Source organism: Pipistrellus kuhlii, unplaced genomic scaffold (genome assembly GCF_014108245.1).
Source record: "Pipistrellus kuhlii isolate mPipKuh1 unplaced genomic scaffold, mPipKuh1.p scaffold_m20_p_11, whole genome shotgun sequence".
Classification (NCBI taxonomy): Eukaryota; Metazoa; Chordata; class Mammalia; order Chiroptera; family Vespertilionidae; genus Pipistrellus; species Pipistrellus kuhlii.
The window spans coordinates 11,300,259-11,325,264 of NW_023425416.1; the positions used below are offsets into that span (position 1 = coordinate 11,300,259).

Here is a 25,006-nt window from a genome sequence, read left to right on the forward strand (position 1 = left end):
AGACTACAACTACCTTAAGTATCAATTTTAAAAAATTAACCTTTCCATAGAAAATTAAAACTTATAAAAGACATAATCATCTCAAATTACCCAAATATACTCAAGCTACATTTTCAGTTGCCTCAGCAAATAAAACACTCAAAATTAAATGCCCAAATTAAATTGCAAAATCTCTCAGATAGCTATTTTTCCTAATTTACCCATAAAAGTAATCATTTTTGTTAATAACTAACAAATTTGTGAAAATTCACCAAAAGCAAACTTATCTCTGGTAAACTAAACAAAGAAGAGACCTCAAAAGTTTTTAACTTTTAAAACCTTGAAAGGCCAAACACTATTCCCTTTTCCATAACCTGTTTTCAAACCAAATCATTTTTTCTCACGATCACCTCAGCTAACTTAACATCACAAGAGTGGCTGGCTTGGTTTTGTCTTAGCTAACCACTAAGCAATCTGAAGCCGGAGACAATTTCCTAAAAAGATAACTTCATATTAGTACGTTTACTGAAACCACAGCAACCTGTCCATAACATGAAGGAATGTTAGCTTGAGGACGGTGAAAATGGGGTGATTACAGGTTTGTGATTGTTGGCCATTTGTCAGACACACGGGCAAACACGGATGAAGGTGTTTTCATCCTCCTTTCAGAGGCAGGATCTCAGAGGAAAAGGAATGGCCTGCCCGAGAACACACAGCCTAGAACGTTCCTCCCACAGAACAGGGAAGGCATCACACTTCCTTTTAGAAGGCATTCCAACAAACCAGGAAGTCTCCCTCACTATAGTTAACATAACTGCGAGTAACTTCTAGGAAACAGAATCGAATGAAGTATGCACAATAAAGACGATTGAGAAACAAATACACATACCTGTTCCAGATCCTCCGTTCACTGCAGCTTATTTCCTCTCTTCAGATATAGATTTAACTTGAATACTAATAAAATAATCTGTGGGTTACCATATATGGTCAAAACCTGGGTTCTGAAACACCTCCCATCTCGAATAATTGGGTTCTCGACCAAGCTGTTTACAGAATATCTGGGCTGTCAAATAAAACTTTGGCTCCAACCCAACAACCCTTTCATGCTAATACCTGTGTGATCAGTCATGCGTCTCTCAGGCGACAAACAGAGGAGAGAATGCGTGAGTGTGGGTCAGTTTATGGCAAAAACTCAAGTTAACATTACAGGAAATTGTGCTGGGCAGGTGTGTTTTTGCTTATAGTGGTCTGAAACAAACTAATTCAATTTACATTATTTCTAATGAGGAAAAATGATTTGGTTTTCAAACAAACTGCTCCCCAACTAGCCTTCTGGAACGAACTAAGTTTGAGAACCGAGATTCCCCTGTAAAAGAGAATAAAGTGGCTGAAGAGTCAGTTTGTTCCGAGACTCAAATCAAAGCTCGGATAAGGGTCACATTCAGAGCTATAACCAACGGTGGCTTATTGAACAAAAATCTTTAATCTTCAACGTAATTCCTACTTGATAAAAATCTGTCAAACTGTGTGTTCACTGTTCAAATTGTACTTCCATCTAGTCCTGCTTAATAACACAGCAGAGTTCTATACACTGCATCTGAAGGTACCGCTGAGTCCTCCTGAGTCAAATACAAGCGTGCTTTGGTGGTGCAGTGTATGTTGGTACATAAAACAAACAATGCATACTTTAGAGACAAGACATACGATTTTCCCCTTAGGTAACAATAGTCAATAAATATAAACCTAATTTTTCTATTTCACTTTTTATTAGTTTTTTTTCTGGTAGACAGTACACTTGGGGATTATACTGCACCAGGCATAAGAAGTAAGATTCCTACCACAGGGCCATTTTGTATTCAGAATCCAATATAAATATTTCTAGTCAGACATTTCCATGGCTACAGATATTTGGTTGCTTGATTTATATGCATAGAAAGAAACAGTTGTCATAACTGTAAAAAGCAGTACTTAACAAGTACTTTTAAATGATTGGAACAGTTTTCTTTTAATATTACAATACGGCTTATTGGTTTGGAAACTAGGTCACCTACATGGTGTTTTGATGTTTTGTCAAAAGCATCAGGAGTACTCACTCTGTTTATTCTTTCATTCCTATATTTTTGAGCCTCTAGTTGAGTTAGGGACCATTTAATCAGAAATCATTTTAGCACTGTAATAAAAAAAAGAAAGCTCTGTTAAGGGTTGATTATATACCATAATAATTCTCAAATTTCTTTTTATAAAAAAGTTATCTGGAGGCTCTGAACAGGCACATGCATACTCAGGGTGAAGGGAATAAACATAGAGGAATCCACTAAAGCACAAACTTCCTTCTGCTCCTCAATGCCTTCAAATAAATACCAAAAAATAATAATAATAATCTTTTCTTAAATCCCACAAAAAAAAAAAAAAATCAGTCTCTCCCGTCTCCTGCAGAGTCCGTGTCCAGGACTCCCCCGGATGGAGATCAGTCGTCCGTCTTCCGGGCCAGCCTACAGAAGGTCCAGTTGTGCTCCACCGTGTTCTCGTTGGCCCGCTCGCTCATGTGATGCACCCGGGTGTTGCGGATCGTGAAGCCCTGCTTTGTGATGTATTCCATCAGGTGGACCCGGAGAGACACTTCCTGGTGATAATCACAGGGCCCAAAGGTGAAGGAGACCTGGCAGTCCCTGGTGTCCATCATGTGCTTATTCCACTTGGTAAAATAGTTTGAGATCCCTTCTAACAAGGAATGGACCTTGGTGGTGATGGTTAACTGGGTAATTATGACAGCTACTGGATTGGAGTACTTAGAAAGCTTCCGAGTACTTGATAATTCCACCACTTCTTCAAAGGTATCCATAGGGTACAAAGGCTTCGGGTCATTGAGACACTGAATCAAGGGCTCAATCTGATAAAAGTCTGCTTCTTTTCGAAGCAGATCAAACTCCTTAAAATCCAGGGGTAAGGTCAACTCCGAAGTTCTTAAGAAGTTGAGGACATATCTGAAAAGAGGTCCATCTCGATCGATGAAGTAATTGCCTTGAGGGTCTCGAGCCGTGGGGAAGTCCCCCCCAAACATAGCTCCAAGCATGGAATCCGGGTATCGGGTCAGTGTGGTGAGAGACGTTGTGTACAAGTGTCCACCTACATTTAACGTGACTGGGTCAGTCATCTGAAAGTTTGTAGAAGATGATTAGTCACCTGAAGTTTTTAAAATCCTAACTTCGACAAATTAAGAAAAATGGCAACAAGCTAAGCAAAAGCTTCCTTCAGACTGTAAGTACTTAGCAATCCTGTTATGCAAAACAGCTTTACTTTCAGTGACCACCCACCTAGGCACAGGGATCTAACAGGCTTTCAATGGGGGATAACTGTTTCTCCTAAGAAACAAGGGCATCACTTCCAAAGCCACTTCATGTCAGCCCTGGGATCTAAAGAGGTTTCGTGAGAGTAAATTGGAAAAAGACAAAGGCCAAACTAAGATAAACTAAGTTTCTCTCTGCTTTGAAAAAAAGAGACTTGTGCTGAAACCGATTTGGCTCAGTGGATAGAGCATCGGCCTGCAGACTGAAGAGTCCCAAGTTCAATTCCGGTCAAGGGCATGTACCTTGGTTGTGGACACATCCCCAGTGGTGGGGGTGCAGGAGGCAGCTGATCAATGTTTCTAGCTCTCTATCCTATCTCTATCCTCTCCCTTCCTATCTGTAAAAAATCAATTATATACACACACACACACACACACACACACACACATATATATATATATATTTTTTTTTTTTTGTTTTGTTTTTTTGTTTTTTTTTAAAGAGACTTATTCTGGCTCAGTGATTGGCAAACTCATTAGTCAACAGAGCCAATTATCAATGGTACAACGATTGAAATTTCTTTTGAGAGCCAAATTTTTTAAACTTAAACTTCTTCTAATGCCACTTCTTCAAAATAGACTCGTGGTATTTTGTGGAAGAGCCACACTTATGGGGCCAAAGAGCCGCATGTGGCTCACAAGACGCAGTTTGCTGACCTCGGTTCTGGCTGGTGTGGCTCAGTTAGTTGAGTGTCATCTCTGCACAGAGAAGTCACTGGTTAGATTCCTGGTCAGGGCATATGCCCGGGTTTCAGGCCTAATTCCCTGTAGGGGGCGTGAAGGAGGCAGTATTTATTTGTTGTTTCTCTCTCCCTCTCCCTTCCTCTCATTCTAAAAAAGTCAATAAAAAACATTTTTTTAAAAATAAGTCATTTTTCTTAACTCAATTTGACATAAAATAGGCCAAGAAAATGATTTGATAATGAAAAGAATCTACTTTCACGATTTCTTCTGTTTTTCTCTTCTCTCAAAAGAGCGTGGGGAACCATGAAATTTTTTTAAAAGATAAAACTGTGCAGATCTAACCTTAACTTTTTTATGGCAATAAGAGTGCCAAATACTATGTTAAAATACAGTTTGATCAACACAATCTCATATACCCAAAAGCTAACAGCAACTTTCAAATTTCAGAATCTGATAGTGTATTCACTTTTGTAACATTAATGTTGCAAACTGCTCTTAGTTTTGAAAAGCAAACTTCTCTAACATATACCTTCAGTTTTAGAAATCATATTAAGAAACACTATAAAGACAGACTGACAGACTTCGGGTACTAGATAAGTAAAGTATTTCTCACCGAAGGAAAACAGGAAGACAAACACACACAAGGAAAGTACGAGTGGGAAAAGTGGCCCCTTCTCAACAGTTAACCTCCCCCACCACAAGGAAATGTGCTCTGTACCATTCCCCACTGGACCCTTTTCATAGTCAGTTCTACAAAGGAAGAGTATTTTAATGGCAATAAACTTTAAAGACCAAAAGTCATGCTCTCTCTCAAATCAAGTTACTCTGAAGTCTATGTTGAGTTTGCTTTCATAAAAACACCAACACCACACCAAACACCCCAAAAGGCATCTAAATTAATTAAGGGGAATTACACCAATAATTTTCATTCTTATAAGATGTATGATACCCAAGAATACACAGGGGGGGAAAGACATCCTATAAAACATCCTATATAGCCGAAACCGGTTTGGCTCAGTGGATAGAGTGTCGGCCTGCGGACTGAAAGGTTCGATTCCGGTCAAGGGCATGTACCTTGGTTGCGGGCACATCCCCAGGAGGGGGTGTGCAAGAGGCAGCTGATTGATGATTGTCTCTCATCGATGTTTCTAGCTCTCTATCCCTCTCTCTTCCTCTCTGTGAAAAATCAATAAAATATATATATTTTAAAATCCTATATAATAAAAGGCTAATAAGCAAATTATCCCCTCGACTGGAGTTCGACCAGGCGTTCAACTGGGAGTTTAACATGGGCCCTCCCCCTGGCTGGCTCCACCTCCAATCGCCACCCACCCCACATCCCGATCAGGATGGGCCAGCCAGACCCCACCCGTGCACAAATTCGTGCACCAGACATCTAGTACAAAAAGAATTTGACAGTCTTCAAAACATATCTGCAAAAGCATCTCACCATATAGCCCCAGTCTCCATTATCCATCTGCTCCAGCGCTGCGTCTGGGGAGCCCAGGTTCCAGGAAAACTTGGGGAGGAGAAAAGACAAGACAGCACATGTAACCATGAAAACAGAGAGGAAAGGTTTTCCCACTTCACAGAGCAGGCGGAAACATGAGAAAACTACTCATCTTTGCTCCATTAAAACCTGCTACAGAGCAAAGATCTAGAAAGCATTCCTCTAGAGCAGCGATTTTCAACCAGGGTGCTACAAGAATTTTTAAAACATGCAATATCGCCCTGGCTGGTTGCTCAGTGGTTAGAGAGTCAGTCTTTGGACCAAAGGGTTGCAGGTTCAATCCCCAGCCCTGGTCAGGGCTCATGTGGGAGGCAACCAATTGATCTCTCTCCCCCTCCCTTCCCTACCACTCTAAAAAAAAGAAAATCAATGGGGAAAATTATCTTCAGGTGAGGATTAACAAATATATATGCAATACCTGACTCTTTAGTCAGGGGCACTGACCTCTTTTCCTTTAGATTGCCAAATTAAAAAAATGACAACAACACAATAGCCATCCAGTGCGAATGAATCAAAATTATACCTATTTTGTCTGGCCGGTGTGGCTCAGTCGTTGAGCCTCAGCCAACGAACCAAGAGATGCAGTTCGATTCCTATGAACCTGGGGATCACAGTTTGATTTCTGGTCAGAGCACATGCCCAGGTTACTGGCTCAATCCCCAGTAAGGGGCATGCAGCCAAATGATGCTTCTCTCTCTCTCCCTTTCCCTTTCTCTCCCCCTAAAATCAATAAAAATACTTATTTTTAAATTATACCTATTTTTTGTCAGATCGGCAAAAAATATAATATACAGTGGAATCTCGGTTCTTTAACTTAATTTGTTCCCTAAGGCTGTTTGAGGAGTAATTTGTTGGAAAACGAAATCATTTTTTCCCCATTAGAAATAATGTAAATTGAATTAATCCGTTCCAGACCCCAAAAAGCAGGAAAACACAAAAACCTTCACAGCACAATTTCCTGGGATGTTAACAACACGCGATTTAGTGGTAAACTGACTCACACACACATTCTCTCCTTTGTCACCGAGAGACAAGTGTCTGATCACACAGGCATCAGCATGAAAGAGTTTTTGGATAGAGAGCCAAAGCTGCTGTTTCTTTAATATATATTTTTATTGATTTCAGAGAGGAAGGGAGAGGGGGAGAGAGAGAAACATCAATGATGAGGCCTAACCGGTTTGGGTCAGTGGATAGAGCATCGACCTGCGGACTGAAAGGTACCAGGTTCGATTGCAGTCAAAAACATGTATACGTTGGTTGTGGGCACAACCCCAGTTTATTAGATTATTGGAAGTAAATTAGTTTCTCATCGATGTTTCCTCTCTGTAAAAAAAATCAATAAAATATATTTTTTAAAAAGAAGAAAAAAACATCAATGATGAGAATCATTGATTGGCTGCCTCCTGCATGCCCCCTACTGGGGATTGTCCATAACCCAGGCATGTGCCCTGACCAGGAATCGAACTTGGGATCCTTCAGTCCGCAGGCTGATGCTCTACCCACTGAGCCAAACCAGCTAGGGTGAGAAGCAAAGTTTTACATGAACATCTTCATCAAGAAGTGAACTATTTGAGATGGGAGACATTAGAGAACCGAGATTTGACCTATAAAATTTGGTGTTCCAGAGAATTTTTGTAATTAGTTTGTGTGCCATGAGATGAAAAAGGTTGAAAATTGCTGCCTTAGAGCATTCTATGGGAGCTCTATCCTTCCCACAACATGCACCTAATCTCTACAGAGAAAGAATTATCCTATACTCAGGGAACAAGGAAGAGCCTAGGAAGTAAATTAGTCAAATTCTTCCTATCTTCTCTGGAAATTCAATGTTTAGAATTTCAATGGAAGAACATTATGATTAACTCTACAACCTTATCCTTGTACAAACCTATCATGATCCTTACCAAAAAGGTTGTTTAAGAGAAAAGTAGAGGGGGGGAAAAATCTCTTTTTTATCAGCATTTCAGCTATACAAACTAAACTTCTCAGTAAAAGCATTAAAAACCTTAGACCTCCAAGATACCAGTCTCACTTTGCAAGAGAAATCCATCAGAATGGTATTTCGTAACATAAAAAAACTAAGTATGGCCGAAACCGGTTTGGCTCAGTGGTAGAGCGTCGGTCTGCAGACTGAAGGGTCCCGGGTTCGATTCCGGTCAGGGGCATGTACGTTGGTTGCGGGCACATCCCTGGTGGGGGTGTGCAGGAGGCGGCTGGTCGATGTTTCTCTCTCATCGACGTTTCTGGCTCTCTGTTTCTCTCCCTTCCTCTCTGTAAATAATCAATAAAAATATATTTTAAAAAAAACAAAACAAAAAAACTAAGTATGCCGAAACCGGTTTGGCTCAGTGGTAGAGCATCGGTCTGCAGACTGAAAGGTCCCAGGTTCCATTCCGGTCAAGGGCATGTACATTGGTTGCGGGCACATCCCTAGTGGGGGGTGTGCAAGAGGCAGCTGGTCGTTGTTTCTCTCTCATCGACGTTTCTAGCTCTCTATCTCTCTCCCTTCCTCTCTGTAAAAAATCAATAAAATATATTTTTTTAAAAACTAAGTATACTTTTAATATTGATACGTTTCATTTATACAATAATCAAAACAAATCCTATGTAATAGAGGGAATATGCTAATTGACCATCACTCTGTCAGAAAGATGGCTGCACCCACAGCTGAGGCCAAGTTCCCATAAGGAGCCTAACGAGCATTCGGCAGGGGCCCGAGGCTATGCTCTCCCCCACCCCCATGGGGCTTGACTCAGGCCGCGCCCCCCACTCCAGCACCAGGTCGGGGGACCTCAGACTGCACCCCCACCCGAAGGGGCTTGACGGGAGACCTACGGCCATGCCCCCTACCCCAGCACCAGGCCAGGGGACCTGAGGCTGCACCCCCTGCCTGATTGGGCTTGACAGGGGGCCTCAAGGTGCACCCCCACTGCTGGGTCAGGGGAACTCAGGCCACACCCCCTGCCCAGTGGGACTTGATGGGGACCTGAGGCTGCGCCCCCTGCCTGGCAGGGCTTGATGGAAGACCTCAGGCAATGCCCCCCACGCAGTGGGGCTTGGCAGGGGACATTAATGCACACCCCACCTGGTATGGGCTGGGGGACCTCAGGCCACACACCCCCATCCTGGCACTGGGCCAGGGAACCTGAGGCTACACCCCCTGCCCAGCGGGGCTTGACAAGAGTGGGACTGGCCGGATCTGGATCTAGTCAAATGGAGGGTGGGTGTGGGGGCCCCGGCCGGGTCTGGGTCTCACGTAATTCTGAGGCCCATGTGGGTGGGTGGGGACTTGACTCTGGGTCCCATGGTGCACCCCAGACTCTGACAGGAGGAAGGTTTTCATATACATTTTACTAATTTTTTTTTTTCCATCTCTGACAGTTCTATTATAGAGAAAGGGCAAATAGCAATATTAAATTATTTCCTCTAATTAATCCCCCCCTTTTTAAATATATTTTATTGATTTTTTACAGAGAGGAAGGGAGAGGGATAGAGAGCTAGAAACATCAACCAGCTGCCTCCTGCACACCCCCTACTAGAGATGTGCCCACAACCACTGTACATGCCCTTGACCAGAATCAAACCTGGGACCTTCCAGTCCGCAGATCGACGCTCTATCCACTGAGCCAAACCGGTTTTGGCAAATTAATCCCCTTTTAATGTGCATGAATTTCGTGCACTGGGTCACTAGTAGAAAATAATTTAAATGCCAATCCATTAAAGCAAATTTTGGGACAAAAAGAACCTTACAAATCTGAGTCACTCAGCTGGCACTTGGGAGAGTCAGCCTGAAGACAGTGAGTGATGAACACCAGATACTAATGATGCCAGTTTGGATTTACCTACAATTCCAAATCACTTAAGCAGTCTCCCAGCTTCGGAACTGCTTCAGTCAGTACCCTCTCACACACATCATTCCCCAATCAACCAGCAAAGCTCATTTCAAGAGCTCTGACAAGAGACAATAAGCAGCACGGGCTCATCGGAAAAGCACTGGCCTCTTTCTGTGGTCTTTGAACAGATTCACTTTTCCCACTTTTAGAGGAATCTGGCACACTCTTCCCAGAACAGGCCTGGCTAAAGAAGATCACAAAGGCTCTTTCTCAAAAGGTCAGCCAGGCATGTAGAGAACATTTGCATAGCACAGCATGGGCTGAAATCAGAGCCTGAAGCATCTATTTCTCCACCTCAAAAATTCTTCAAAGCAAACAAGCTAAAATGTGGGCCAGACAACGCAGTCAGTTTTATTCCAATGCCACGCTCAGCAGCTGGCTGCAGATAGGCCTCCACACGCCATCGGGTGAGAAATAGAACAAATGTCAGATTCGGGGCTGTTGTGACAAGCTTTCATTCCTGACTTGTTTCACAAACAGTATTTTGAAGAGAACAAAACAGAACAAAAACAAAACAAAAAACCCCACAGGCTTTACCAATCTGTACTATTAGCATCTGATTCAGTTACTGATAAAACAGACAGGTACTAAGTAACAACTTAAAAGACCAGTCATCCAAAGCTTTTGTAAGATGCCCCTCTTTGGCATCTTCCCATCACCAAAAGCATTCATTCCTGGCAGCCTCGAAAATAAATCAAACAGCGTTTACTGTAGGTCAGTCAGGAGACAGCAGGTGCAATGTGGACACAGGAAACAGGAAAAGGACCATCGCTGCCTTATATCTATGAAGACAGGCAACATGCAACACCTGAAGTGCAGCCCCGACTTCAAAGTGCTATGAACACACAGACTGCAGGAGGCCTCCTGGAAGCGAGAGCGAGCACAGTTCCAAATGGAGGCCTTCTGGAGGAGCTGGACAAGCTGAGAAGGGATTCTGGAATGAAGGAATGTTTACACACAACATTCCTGATACAGCAAGCAGTGCAGGAATTACTATCCCATTTTATAGACTCAAAATAGAGAAACAGCTGATAGGGGTTTGCTCTAGACCTCATAGCTGGAAAGAGCTGATTACTAGTTTAGATCTTTCCATGAACCCCCTCCTTGGGTAGAAACAGAAGGAAGAGAACCCAAAAAGCAAGAAGCTAAAAGGATTAGCTTTAGACCTCCTTCAGCTATCTATTAACCTTATCCACCTCGTAAGGTTTTAGTTACAAATGTTAACAGTCACTCAGTTTAAGTGCGCAGTCACAACAGTTTTGTAAAAATCTCCCTGAAGCTAACCATCAAGAACCTACTCCCTAGTGCAAGCCTGTCAATCTCAAAGGCTAACACAAGGCCGCAAAAAAACAAAAGCTTCAATTTTCATAGAAATGTAGGTTTTTTTCAATAGAGACATGAATACAAAGGGCTGAAATAAATGAGTAATCATTAACATAAAATAGAACATTTTAATACAAACTAATATTTTTTCTTGAACATTAACTCACCAGACACTAAATAACTGCACAAATTAATAATCGTAACGCAAATAAACCTATTTCTCTTGTTCTCCAAAAGTGAAATGTTTCCTGTTGTGCACACCAAACAAGTCAAAGACTAATGACATGGCAACTGGCTGCTAAAATATTCGATGCTAGTACTAGTGGCTGTGCTTAAGGCGAGTGAGGGACATGAATGCAACACGATTATTGTAATCAGTCTTTAGTGAACATTGTAGTTCGTTATTAATAATTATGTATAACAAGATATTGTAAAAATTAAGTTATTAAATTTTTATTAAAACGTTTCTTACATACCGTTATATTGGCTGGGCCGCAAAAATATTCGTTGTGGGCCACATGTGGCCCACGGGCCTCGAGTCTGACATGTTAACTTGCCCTAGTGTGACTGAAGGCTGCTGTCCAGTCTATAAGTAAAGAACTCCAATACAGCAGAATCCAAATGGTTAAATGAGAAATGGGGACCAGGACAAGGAAACAAAGCAGACATCATCAGTGTTACAGTTGATACACAAGGTCTGTCCACTACTAAGCCTTTTCCCTTTTTTTACTGCTAAATCAAAACAAGTTAACTTCTTAAACAATCACAAAAAGAAAATTAGATCCTGCCCCTGAACCTGTTCTACAGCAAATCCAAGGTTCTGTTCCAAATCAAAGATGTAATGCCCTCAAGCTTAATAATTTAGGAAAGCAATTATGGGAATCTTAAAAAGCAACCAAACGCCTCCTTACACTTGATACATCAAAATAAAATAAAGTCACTTCCAATAACAATGACTAAACTATCCAAAAAAAAATCAAATTATTCACTAAAGAGCTCTAGGGGGAAAATAACATTGCTTCAATTTTATCTTTACTCCTAAATATCCTCTGTGAAGATACTTATAGCAAGAAACAAACCCCACAAAGCTAGAAGATTCCTGGTCTCCCAATAGCTGGATCATTGGCCTCTGAATTGATAACTATTAGGAACACCCGAGAAACAACGCAGATGAATGAAATAGAATATAATCCAAAAGAATTTCCAGAACAGCTTCCATCTCTTCTAAATCATTTTCCAGAGCTGCTAACAATTAGAAAATGATTTATTTTTTCATCTTCTCTCCCTTCTGGCAGTCTCCAAGGGAGGGCTTTATGAGAAGCTAAATGACCACAAGATGGGCAGCAGAAGAAGATCTTGAAATGGACATCAAACAGATTTGTTTTACTTGATTAAGACAAAGAAAAACCTAACATTTCAGAAAATTTGCCAGGAATGGAGATTATGAAGACAACAATGAAAATTTTTCCTTTAAAGTGACCTGCCTTACTAACAGACCATTTTAAACAACAGTAGATGCAACAAGCACAATTATAAAGTTCAAAGAAAGGCTCCAGAACCTGTAAAATCAGTTCACCTGGAAAAACCTGACCTCTGGCCCAAATAAAATTCTTATGGCAACAACTGGTGACCATTCCCTAAAAATATAAAACAGTACTAAATATTCGCCCACATTTAAGCTCCAAATGTTGATTATGACTAATGTATAAATTCTGTGAGATAATTAAGGAAAATGCTAAAGAATTTACAAAAGCCTTAAGAGAACATGCTAAGAATTTTCTAAAGTAGCAAATCTGGAAAATGCACAATTAAACAATGCCTTAAAAAAAAAAAACCCAAGAACCACTGAAAGCCATTTTCCTCACTACTGCAGAACTGCAGTTACAGGCTTCATGGTTATGCTGAACCAATTTAACTCCAAGATTCTGGGTCTATCACTTCAGGTACAGACTAAGAGTTCTCTAGGCCAGTGGTCGGCAAACTCATTAGTCAACAGAGCCAAATATCAACACTACAACGAACGAAATTTCTTTTGAGAGCCAAATTTTTTAAACTTCTTCTAACGCCACTTCTTCAACATAGACTCGCCCAGGCCATAATATTTTGTGGAAGAGCCACACTCAAGGGGCCAAAGAGCTGCAGTTTGCCGACCACGGCTCTAGGGTAAAAGTTCTACTCCTATCTAACAACCTATAGATTGCAATACACACTGTCCTCCAAACTTGAATAATAATAAAAACCTATTGCTACTGCCTTCCCAAAGTTTCCAGGCAGCCCTTTTAAAATGCCTTTCGATTAAATCTTCGTGCCTGGCATTCAGAAGACTCAATAAATTCCATCTGTGCATACCTGCAAATTACCTTTGTACTGAATTTCTCTGTTGTTGGGATGTGGGAGTTTGAAAGTGAAATACTTTCCACAGTAACTAGTCCAGTGACATCTAAAGGAGTCTTCTGGGTTAACACTGGCACACAGGCTGGCACAAGTAGCCAGGTGCACAAGGAGAATGTGATTGTGATGCCAGGTTATCCTTAACCACACCACTCAAGGAATGGGCTGTTTTTTCCTAAAACCAATTCTTCTCTCTCTTCTCTCCAGGTGGACTAGAAGACTCTCAGGTGAAAACTGTCCTAAATACTAAAGAGCTGTCACAAATAACCACAAAATCATTCAATTCCTCTTACACTCCCCGTTTCTACAGGCTGAAACAGGATAACAGCACCTTCCCCAAAAAAGGAATACCACTTCGGCACAATACAAAGGCAACAAGTGACCTACAGGGCAGCAAGTCAGGACTAGGGTTCTGAAGTCACAGGCAGGCCAGTGCAGAGGAAAGAGAATGGGTGAGGATTGCATCCCAATTCTGCTCCGGTTCTGCTTAGGAGACCCTGATTAAATCAGTCTTCATGCCCAGCTGCTTCTTCGCAGAGGAGAAAATAAGCAAGATCATGAATAGAAAACCACTTGTCAACTGGCAAGTGTTAAACAAATATGAAAATGCTAGTGGCAGTATAAACAAAATTTCTGTGGTAAGTTAAGAAACTTGAGAGTGTGAACACAAGCCATTTAGAGCACTGGCATGAAGACAGAGAAATACCAAAGACCTCTGACTCCGCTCCCCATCTCCCCAGACCCCCTTCCCCGCAGCCCCCGAGGGGAGAACGACAGGTACAGGGGCACGTCCGGCTTTTACACAGACCGCCAGACATCTGTGCTGACCGCAGAAGGAACTTCTTAAAGCATGACTCAGGATTATCTCCAAGGTTAAGAGGATTCAAACAAACATGCGTGTTCCATCTTAAGTAGACTCCAAATGTCACAATCTAAGGCACACTGAGGGATTCATAGAAAGATCCACCCTAGGATTCCTTTTCGTAGTGATGCTTTGGGTTCAATGTGACTTATGAAAACTCAAATCACACAAACCTAAGGAATAGCATCTGTGACCGTCCTGACCACTAACTAGGGCATTACCCAAAACGAGTGTCGGTCCGGACTGATGGTTCTCAGCCAAAGAGCAAGTTTCCTCTCCCCACCAGCCACGTGGGTAAAGATTTTCCTTTTCCTAGAGACACATGGTTCCTTTGAAGACATCTGGCCTGTGTCAACACTGAGCCCTGGCTGGCCCCCTCCCCTCGAATCAGGCGGGCGCTGGGCACTGGTGACAGCGGAGATGCACGTGCCCCGGGGGAAAGGTGAGGGGGGCCAGGCCGCCCCAAACATGCTTAGCCAGACGGGGCCACCCAGGTCTCCCTGCACCCCAACCTCGTCTACCACCAAGTCCTGAAGTTGGATTTATGAACTTGATCTAGAACTGCTATAACTTGAACAGAAACTTGATAACTTCAGCACAATATCTAAACAGGATCTGTTTCATTTCTCCCGTCCAACCCTGGGACCGCCTCCGCCAGCGCCGGCGCGGCAGGTGCCCAGGGCGCCCCGCGGCCACGGCCACAGCCACGGCCGCCGCCCCCTGGCGCGGAGGACACCGGGCTGACACGCATCTGGGAGCGAGCAGCTCCGCGCAGTCAGCGTGTGGGGGGCAGGAACTCCCCGAGGCGGGGCTCACAGCCCTCCCGCAGGCTTTAAATGAGGGCAAACGGGCTAAGAAGCAGCACCCCCACAACAAACCCTTCCAAGCACCTCGAGGTGCCCGGCCGGGCGGCGCCCCGCAGACCGAGTCCCCACCGCGCCCGCCCCGGCGCGGCCCCGGCGTGGGACGGAGATGCTGGGGCCTGGGCGGGGGAGCACCGGAGCCCGACCCGGGGACGCCGTCACCAGCGTCCCGCCCGGCGGGCCCGGAACCCCCGCCCCAGCCCGGCCGCGGGCAGCCCGCCGCGGGCCCGTGCCAGCCCCGGAGCGCGCCGCCGGCTCCCGGTGCCCTCGGCGCGGCCCCGCCACCCCGTTCTCCCAGCCGCGCTCGGCCGGCCGCTCCTCCCGGTGCCCGACACCCCCCCGCCTTCACCCCGGCCCCGGGCCCCCAGCCCCGGCCCCACTCACTGCAGCGGCGGCGGCCGCGCCGGTACACACCGGCGGCCGAGAGCACGAGCGCGAGGACGAGCGAGCCCGCGCCCGGCAGCGGCGGCGGCGGCGGCGGAGGGACGACTGAGCCCGCGCCCGGAGTGGCGGCTCCAGCCGCGCGGCGCGGGAGGCGCCTCCCAGCGGAGCCGCGGCGCCACGAGAGCGGGCGCCCTCTTCCGGCGGCGGGTGCGCGAGGCCCGGGACGGGGCGAGGCGCTTCCACGGGCTCAGCCGCAGTCCGGCCGGCTTCGCCGCAGCCCCAGGCTCCGCCCCAGCCCCAGGCTCCGCCCCCGGGTCCCCGCCCCGAAACCTGAGGCCCCGCCCAGAGCCCGCCCCCACGTCCTGCCTCCGCCTGCTATTTGGGATCAGCCGAGCCCTCCCACAACCTTCACTGCGAGCGCCCTCGGACCTGGGGTCCCCCCGCTACTGTTCTGTTGTCTTCTCAGGAGCATGCATGGGGTCCCGACCATATGCCAGGCCTGGGGGGGTACAGCGGCCAGGAAGATGGAGGGGGTCCTAAGTAGAGAAGAAAACAGACAAGACCCAAGGGAACAGCCAGTAGACAAAGTCCTGACAAGTTATGATGCGTTGGGAGGCGCATGATAAAAGGAATTAGATGGAGAATAAAGGGAGGGATTCTGCTTCAGATGCAATGGCCAAGAAAGACCTGGACACTCTGCTGGTGGCAGAGGACCTCCTGACTCTAATAAGGTCACCTGTCAGGCCTGGAGGGCAGAGCGGGGAAGGGCTGCCAGACCTGAAGGGACAACCTGGGCAGCCAGATAGGAAGAAGGGCAGAGCTGCCTTCAGCGGAGAGCAAGGACCAGTGCAAAGGCTCTGGAGCCTAAAGGAGCTGGTCTTACTAGAGTCTGGGCACCATACTGTCCTCTTTTCACCAGGAAGGAAGCCAAGACTGCAGAGGGTGGGGGATGAGATAAAAATCTCAGACCTAATTTGTCTCCAAGAATAGGCTCAAAATCCCATTCGCTCCTGCAAACCAGATTTCTGTCCTCCTCCTGGAGGGACCGATGGTTTTGCCATTTCTTCTCCACCAGGCTAACCGCCAGCCTTAGAAACTTACCTGTTTCAGTCTGCTGGCTCTGAGGTTTAACTGTTTCTTTTTCTTTTTTTTAATGAAATGGTGTTTTGTGTGTGTTTTTTTTAATATATTTTATTGATTTTTCACAGAGAGGAAGGGAGAGGGATAGAGAGCTAGAAACGTCGATGAGAGAAACATCGACCAGCTGCCTCCTGCACAATCCCCACCGGGGATGTGCCCGCAACCAATATACATTGGAATCGAACCTGGGGCCTTTCAGTCAGCAGGCTGATGCTCTATCCACTGAGCCAAACTGGTTTCGGCAGGTTTAACTTTTATCCAATGATTATCACAGTCAGATCTGATACTTGTTTTTCTCTGAAAACTTAGATAGGTCAAATAAATGCTTCATCAGCATAATTGAGCGCTATATTATCAAATTCAAAAAGGCTAGGTGATTTTACAGAAACGTATAAGTAAGCAGTGCACAAAATGATATGCATGATAAACCCTAATTTTACTTTTACAAACATATACATAGACAAATATTTTGAAGGAAATGCAGCAAATCATTGGTCATAGTTCTCTAGGTAGTAGCATGGGAATGTTAGTGACATTACTGAATATTCTTCCAAATTTCCTATATTTTTTAGAATCAAAATTGAATTCATAATCAGAAAAATATTTTTAAATCACAGTTCTGTTTTTTTAACATTACCAAAATTATTCAACACTCAGATCTCTAGGACTTGGTGCCATTGAAAAATCCAGACCTGCCCCTGGCTTATTATCCTTCAAAAAGTCATTTCCTCTCTCAGAGCTTCTAATTTCCCCAACTGAAAACTGAAAGGAATTAACTGTGCCAGTGGTTTTCACAAAACTATCCTTACATAGCTTTTAAAGTTTTTATTGCTATTATAAATTATATTTTCAAATTTATGTTTTATAGTGTATTGATTGATGGTTGGCTTTTAATTAATAATCTTGCATTTTGCAAACTTGAACTCTTTTTTAGTTCCAAGTTTATAGGCCCTCTTGAATTTTCTGTGTCAGTAATCATAGAGTCTTCAAGTAGTAACAGTTTAGTATCTTCTGCCTATTGTTATTTCCATTTCCTTGTTTTACTCACTAACTAAAGTCTCTAGCACAATGTTGAATTGCAGTAATGATAGTGGGCTTTTCTGTCTTGGATGATAAAGAACATTATAAACTGAAGGACCAAAAGATAGATATAGAGACAGTAAAGCAACAAGCAGACTCAAATTACAGCAGGGAGGTTAGGGAGATCTGGGGGAGATAAGAGATCAACCGAAGAACTTGTATACATGCATATATAATAAGTACAACCAATGGACACAAAACTCTGGGGAGGGAGGGCATGTATGGGACGGGAGGGGGGGGCAATGGTATATGTACAAAGATAATAATTTTTAAAAAATTAAAAACAAAACAAAACAAAAAAAAAACAAGAAGCCGAAACCGGTTTGGCTCAGTGGTAGAGCATCGGTCTGCGGACTGAAAGGTCCTGGGTTCGATTCCGATCAAGGGCATGTACCTTAGTTGCGGGCATATCCCCAGTAGGGGGTGCGCAAGAGGCACCTGATGGATGACTCTCTCTCATTGATGTTTCTAACTCTCTCTATCCCTCTCCCTTCCTCTCTGTAAAAAAATCAATAAAATATATTAAAAAAAAAAAGAAACTTGAACATCAAAAATAAATAAATAATAACAACAATGCTAATGCAAAACAACGAAATGAGAAATCAGAATTATGGACATTTTAATATTTTTAGCTACTAAATGAGTCTCTTGTTGCTGGTATAGATTTACTAAGAGTCCTTGGACTTGCTGCACAAGACTTTGCAGAAGACTGGAAGCTAACAGATGCTAGCATGAGCAGGAACAAGATTAAAGAAGTAACTTCCAAAAAAAAAAAAAAATATATATATATATATATATATATATATATATATATATATATATATAATGTTTGTTGTAGGTTTAGATATATTTTATTGGTGTAAAAAACACACTATTCTGCTGTTATGAATGGGTGTTGAAATACAATATATCAAATGTGGGATTTTTCACCCTAATGTAATGTATTACAATTGTGGATTTTATTACAGTAAACTATCCAAGCATTCCTGGAATAAACTTACTTTGATGATGTATTATATTATTATTTTTTCACTAGAGCAGCTTCTGTAAGACTGAAGTTTCCTGTAATTTGGATTTCTTATAGATTTCTTCCATAAATCATCTTGGTTTTGGGCTTAGGGGTGGAAAGCATTTATACTGACACCCCAACCCACAACATTCAACCTGGCCTCCGGACCCGCCTCCCCACCCGCACAGCTCCTAGGCGGATACCAGGAATCTTGCTGCTGAGTCCAGAAGAACCGCCTCAGGTCTCCCCCTCAGGCCTCCCTGGGTGATGTGCTGACCACACCCTCTGAGAGACAGACTCTTCCGAGCCCTGCTCTACCCTTCCTCCCTCTGTAGCACCTCCTCTCAGCCTCACAGACACGGTCCTCCTCTGCCGTTACCCACCTCCGTGTCCAGGCTCTGGTCAAGCCATCGTCTCCTCTCTGTAGACTGATTCAGCCACTCCCATGGATTCCATTATTGTCTCTAAGTCAAAAGGTTCCCAAACCCATACTTCCAGCCCAGGCCTCTCTCTCCTCAATTCCATACCTACAGATGCATAGTCTGTAGCCCCAACTATGTGCCAGGGACTGTGCTAAGTGCTTTTACCTTTGGGTCAGTTCTGTCACCACATAATTATCCCCAAATCTAAGGAATTAAAACAACAAACATTTCTTATCTCATGGTTTCTTGTGAGTTAAGAATTTGAAAGTAGATGAGGTAAGTAGCAGATCTTGCAGCCTAGATGAGATGTCAGCTGGGGCTGCAGTCATCTGAAGGCTTGGCTGGGGCAGGAGGCTTCGCATCTGAGCTCACTCCTGTAGTTTTCAGAAGGAGCAGTAGTTCTTGCCAAAACCAGTTTGGCTCAGTGGATAGAGCGTCGGCCTACAGACTGAAGGGCCCCAGGTTCGATTCCGGTCAAGGGCATGTACCTTGGTTGCGGGCATATCCCCAGTAGGGGGTGTGCAAGAGGCAGCTGATAGATGATTCTCTCTCATTGATGTTTCTAACTCTCTATCCTTCTCCCTTTCTCTCTGTAAAAAAATCAATAAAATATATTTAAAAAGAAGAAGAAGAAGAAGAAGAAGAAGAAGAAGCAGTAGTAGCAGTAGTTCCTGTTCACGTGGGCCTCTCCTGACAGCATGGCAGCTGGCATCCCCCAAAGCAAGTGATTTAACTGAGAACAGGAAACCATCAGGTCTTTTCTAACCCAGCCTTGAAAGGGGCATACCTGGAGTCTTGTGGTCTCACAGACCAGCCCTATCACAGTGTGGGGGTCGCCACACAAGGCCGTGAATACCAGGCTGTGAGAATCAATGAGGTTACTATATCTTGGAGGTTGCCCACCACAACCTCACCACTGCTCTGAGAGCACATTGCCCACATCATCCCAGGTACAGATAAAAAAAAAAAAAAAGGCAAGGAGAGGTGAAGTCATTGCTCAAGCCGAGTGTGAGGAGAGAGCTTTGACCACAGCTCTGCCCAGCTCCCCACAGTTTTTCTGCCTTCACAGTCCATCCTCCAATGGTCCACCACCAGCCTCCTCACCTTCAAAATGTGCAAGCCTGAACCCTCTCGCCTACCACCCCCAAACCTCCAGGCTCCCAGCTCAGCTCAGCAAATGATGCCACCGTCCTCCCATCTGTCCAGTCCAGAAGCTTTGAGTCATGACTGCTCCTCCCACCTCTCACTTCCTAGTGCCAGATACCCCAGCCCTGCCAAGTCTTCCTCCTCAGCGCAGCCTGGGTTCCCCTCTCCTTCTCCCTCCATCTCCACCACATCACGCTGGGCCAAGCCACCCACTTGTCCATCCAGGACATCTGCAGTAGCTCCTCCCTGGCCGCCCTCGTTCTCTCGGCCCCCACAGTGCCTATCTGCCCTCCTCTCTCCAGCATGAGTCACCTTTAAGAACACAAAGCTAGTGTGTCACTCTGCTTTAAACTCCTTCCAAGGCTCCTATTGCATTTAGAATCCAGCCCAAATTCCCTCCGGTGTGATCTGGCCCCTGGCCCCTAGTCCAGTCTCCTCCTCTGTGTGGTGACCTCTCTCTCTCTCTCTCTCTCTCTCTCTCTCAGGCCCCAGCCCCTCTGGCCACATTTTGGTATCTGGGACCTACTGCAAAATTTTTTCTCCCAAGCTCTTGGCATGCCTGTCTCCCCATCTTCAGCAGATGGTCACCTTCTCAGAGGCCGTTCCTGACCTCCTAGCCGGGCTGATGTCCTCAGCCATACGTCCCACAGAGCCCGCCCTTCTCTCTCCTCACCTCACTGCTCCTCAGCGGAACTGTGAGCTTCCTGAGAGCAGAAGCTGTGTCTGTCTGTCTCGCCAACAACAGCACCCAGAGCTTCATGGTGAGCCTGGCACTTAACACACCACACCCAGCCATTGGATACTGTTCAGATCCTTAAATGAAGCTTGGGATCCCTCCCCTCCGGGGCTTTGCACATGTTGTTCCTTCTTCAGGGATGCCCTTCCCACCACCCCCCAATTTACTCAGCTAATTCCTGTATATTCATCAGGAACCAGGGTCACCGGATTTAACAAATAAAAATGCAGGACACTCAGTTTCTTGTGAATTTCCGGTAAACAACAAATAACCTGTTTAATGTAAGAACGTCACTGGTATTGCATTAAGTACAAGCGTCTGTATTTTACCTGCAACCCTAGCAGGAACCAGCACCAGTTCTGCCTCCTCTAGGAGATCTCCCTGGCCTCCACCCTCACCCCCTTGGTCTGCTCACCCCCAACCCGGGCTCCCAAACCCCTCCCCTGCTTGCCCCTACTCGGCACGAACCCTCATTGTGCCTTGAAATTGTCCATTACCAACCGGAATGTGACCGACCCCTCCTTGGCAGGAAACTGCGTCTCAGTCTTGGCCCAGAGTGTCTCTTCTCACCTGGGCCGGCATGACCACAGGAAATGGTCACTCAGGTTTACTGAGTAGAGAAATGAAAGAGCTCCGAAGAGAAAAAGTAAACAAGATGGGAAAGAAACTAGCAAACGAAACTTGGCCCAGAAAATGGGATGAATCCCTTGGCTGGTTTCCCACAGTGGGGAGCTCTCCACCCCACCCCACTTCTCCCCTCTGCCTCGTCTGGGTCTTAGAGCCCCTGGCCACCCCCACCCCCTCTGCCTCAGGAAGAAGCCGTCTGTGTCCCTTTAAGGATTTTTCCAAAACAGCCTCTTGGGCATACAAACGCCAGGCCCTGTGGGGAGCAGGGAGGAAGTGTAAGCCTCAGCATGGACTGGAGGCTGTGAGGATCCCCTGGGGAAGGAGGTGACCCCAAAGGTTCGGGGTGCGGCTCCTCTGCTCAGAGAGCTTGGAAGTTTTAGCTCCCGGTGGCTGAACCCACACTCAGCCCACCTGTGGCCATCCAATGCTCTCCCACAGCCCCTCCCAAGTCGGGGATGGTCCCTAGGGACCCCTGAAGGTGAGGGATCCGAAAGCGGCTAACCGCATGGATTATCTGGACCCAAGACTTTGCTGAGTTCCTGCCAACTACCCCTTGTGGAGTATTCTGAACAGCCAAGGACCTGGCCAGTGGAGAAAACCACTTCCTCTGCCTCTCTTGGTGGTGGGTTCTGTCTCGTGTGTGTGTGTGTGTGTGTGTGTGTGTGTGTGTGTGTGTGTGTGTAGGTGTAGGAGAGGGGGAGAGGAGAGGAGGGGAGAGGGAGGGGAGAGGGAAGGGGAGGGGGAAAGGGAGGGAGAGAGGGGAGAGGGGAGAGGGAGAGGGAGAGAGGGAGAGAGGAGAGAGAAAGAGGGGAGGAAAGAGGGAGAGAGGGAGAGAGGAGAGAAAAAGGAGGAGAGGGAGAAGAGTAGAGGAGATAGGTAGAGGCAGGCCTACTAGCGTGGGGATCGACGGCAGCTGCACGATCGGCCTAGCGGCGCGTGCGTCCACTCGCCTCCCTTTCTCCCTATCAGTCCCCTTGGATTCACCGAGCAGAGGTTCTCGAAGCCCAATAAAAGACGTTCCTTGGCCTTTTACTACTGGCTGCCCTGCCTGGGAAACACATTTCTAACCAGTCCCCTGCATCCTCTCCTGGGATGGCCCGGCTCCTCTGCACACTCGCCCAGCCTCTGGCACATGCCGCCCCTGCAGCCAGCAGTTTCCAGCACCTCCCCCACTTCCAGCCATGGAGGCGCTTGGCGAGTTTGACGAGAGCATTTTTCTCTTTTATAGGGTTTCTAATTACCTATTATTTCTGATCTCTTTAATCAGCTTCCAGGACTCTGCTGGGAGCTGCAGAGCCAGGGGGAGGAATCTGGTTCTCACCAGTGTTGAGAGAGGGGCCTGTGGCCGTCCTTGGATGGCATCATCCCCTTCACCATTATGACTGTAATTAGAGAGAATGGATCTGACCAGGGATCAGCAGCTCTGGCTTCTGCCTTTAGTCCCATGAGTGTCTCAGTGCCACATCTGAGAAGACACAGGCCTTGAGAGTCCTCACATGCCAAAGGGAATAAAGCTGTGTGGCCGCAACATGGCCAACTGGCATGAGGCGGCGAGAACTGGCTCCGGGTCCTGCGTTCGCATCCTCCCCGACAGCTCACGACTCTAAATGCTTGGCAATATGCGTGCGTGTTAGCACTTGGTTGTACTGCCCCATTCCTAATCCACACCACTTTGTCTGCACGTGTTTGCAAGGTTAGCAAGAGCCAAATTCACCTGCAAAGACAGCAAAGCTCTGCCCTCCTGCCCTGTCCCTCCTAGACTTGATCTCTCCAGGTTCAAGGCTACTTTTCCTGCCTGGATGCCCATCCCTTCCATCTACCTAGTGAGGGAGCACCCATGACCCACCCTGCCTCCCAAATGTACCCCTTTTGTCAAGGAGTTTGCAGAGCTCTGTGTCGCCTTTAGTGAGCTCTATGCTTAACAAGGTGAAAGTAACAATGTTTGTAAAGCTGCCATAGTACGGGATCTGTTAAAGTTCCGGGAGCTTCTGAAATAAAGGGTCTGATTAAAAGACAGGAACGTTATTTTAAACCTATTATAATGTCCCTTGAGTTCTGTGATGATGGTGGGGGTTCAGCACCTTAGTGGTGAACAGTGGATCCATTGTTACCCAGAAAAAAGAAAGAAAAAAAAGAAGAGCATCATGCAGAGAAGTAACTATAGTAACCTTGTGAAGAGCCAGGATTCGGAGACAGAATTCTGTCACACGTGTCATTCATTTCCAGGTCCCGAGACACAGCAGAGCACACTGGGTCAGATCCCAGCTGGCTCTCTGGCTCTGCCACTCACCAGCAAGGACACTCCCCTGCCTCTGCCTCGGTTTCCTCAACTGTCAAAGAGAAAAAAAACAACAACTCTGTTGCAGGGTTGTTGTGACAATGAAATGAGGCCGTTAAAGAATGAAAAACTCTGATAATGCAGTGCCTGGCATGAAGGCAGCACACAATGAATTGGTAGCTCTTATTATAATAACTAATTGCTATACTGCTGATTTGAAAGATAAATATAGAATTGAGACTCTGGCAGACAGCAGGAGAACCAGGCAGAGAGAGGGAGAACTTCCTGAGGCTGATGATTTGATTGTTCCACCAAGTCCTCTTAAAACATCCATTTATTTTCGTTGCAAGTTGAATATTGTCCACGAGCATCATTGCCATGAATAATTAAGGAACAGTGGCGTCCACTGACATTCTTACAGCATTTGTGTGATTAGCTAAATATATCTTCCCGTAACCCCTCTGTATTGGCACACAAAACCTAACCTCCAACATCAGGAAATTAAGTTTGGCAGGCTGATATAATTATACAAAATAGTAAACGGGAAAGTAATACATTTTTGCTTTTTGGGGGGAAAATGGTGTCCCCATTGGCTATTTTTTTTTCTTCTTTTTGTAAAGTTTGTTACTGGGTATAAGGTTCAATAGTGCACAAAGCATAAGTGAATGGCTTGATGAATTTTCACAGGGTGGACATACCCTTATAGAAAACAGCCAAGTCCTAAAAAAAACATCATGAGGACTCCATAGCCCCGCATGTCCCTTCCTGGGTGATGGTTTCTTTTTCCTCCTCTTCCTCCTCGAGATGTAATTTACAGCCATAAAGTATATCTATTTTAAATGTACAATTTAATGAATTTCTCTAAATTCATACAGCTATTCAACCATCACTACCATCCAGTTTTAGGACACTTCCATCCTCCAAGAAGTTCCCTAGCTCAGAGATATATCCCAACTGGTTTAATTCCATCTCAGTGGTCCCATTAAGCTCGAGCATGCAACCCTGTTCTGCCCATGGGAATGTGGGAATATATCTGATAGGTTTCTGGGGAAGGTTTCCTGGCTCCTAAGAAGAGGACATTGGAATAAAGGCCCCTATTCTACCTCTGGGTATTGCTGGGTCTAGACATGATGCATTTACCTGCTGCTCCAGTTAACCTGTGACCAGAGGCGGCTGAGAAAGAGCTGAAAAAGCTGGGTCCTTATATCCCCAGTGGCTCAACCCTCACACCTTTGCATAATGTATTTTCTTATTTATGCCGGTTTGGGTCAGCATTTTCTCTTCCTATGAATACATCATCTTTAAGCTGCACTGGTAAACATAAATTCTAAAATTT

General features: G+C 45.4%; 1 protein-coding gene across 6 annotated transcripts; it reads right to left on the bottom strand.

Annotated features, from left to right (window-relative positions):
* Window positions 1-1,726: 1,726 nt before the first annotated feature.
* KCTD6 (potassium channel tetramerization domain containing 6) lies at window positions 1,727-15,470 on the bottom strand. Of its 6 annotated transcripts, none has more exons than XM_036430688.2 (3): window positions 15,233-15,470; window positions 5,460-5,528; window positions 1,727-3,133 (listed from the first exon to the last, which is right to left on the bottom strand). In XM_036430688.2, the coding sequence occupies exons 2-3, from the start codon at window positions 5,484-5,486 to the stop codon at window positions 2,447-2,449; spliced, it is 714 nt and encodes a 237-aa protein (XP_036286581.1). In that variant the 5' UTR covers window positions 5,487-5,528; window positions 15,233-15,470; the 3' UTR covers window positions 1,727-2,446. The 6 variants fall into 6 exon arrangements, with proteins under 6 accessions (XP_036286581.1, XP_045434956.1, XP_036286583.1 ...); XM_045579000.1 differs by lacking the exon at window positions 15,233-15,470 and adding an exon at window positions 14,507-14,674; XM_036430690.2 differs by lacking the exon at window positions 15,233-15,470 and adding an exon at window positions 13,093-14,195.
* Between the last annotated feature and the right edge of the window lie 9,536 nt (window positions 15,471-25,006).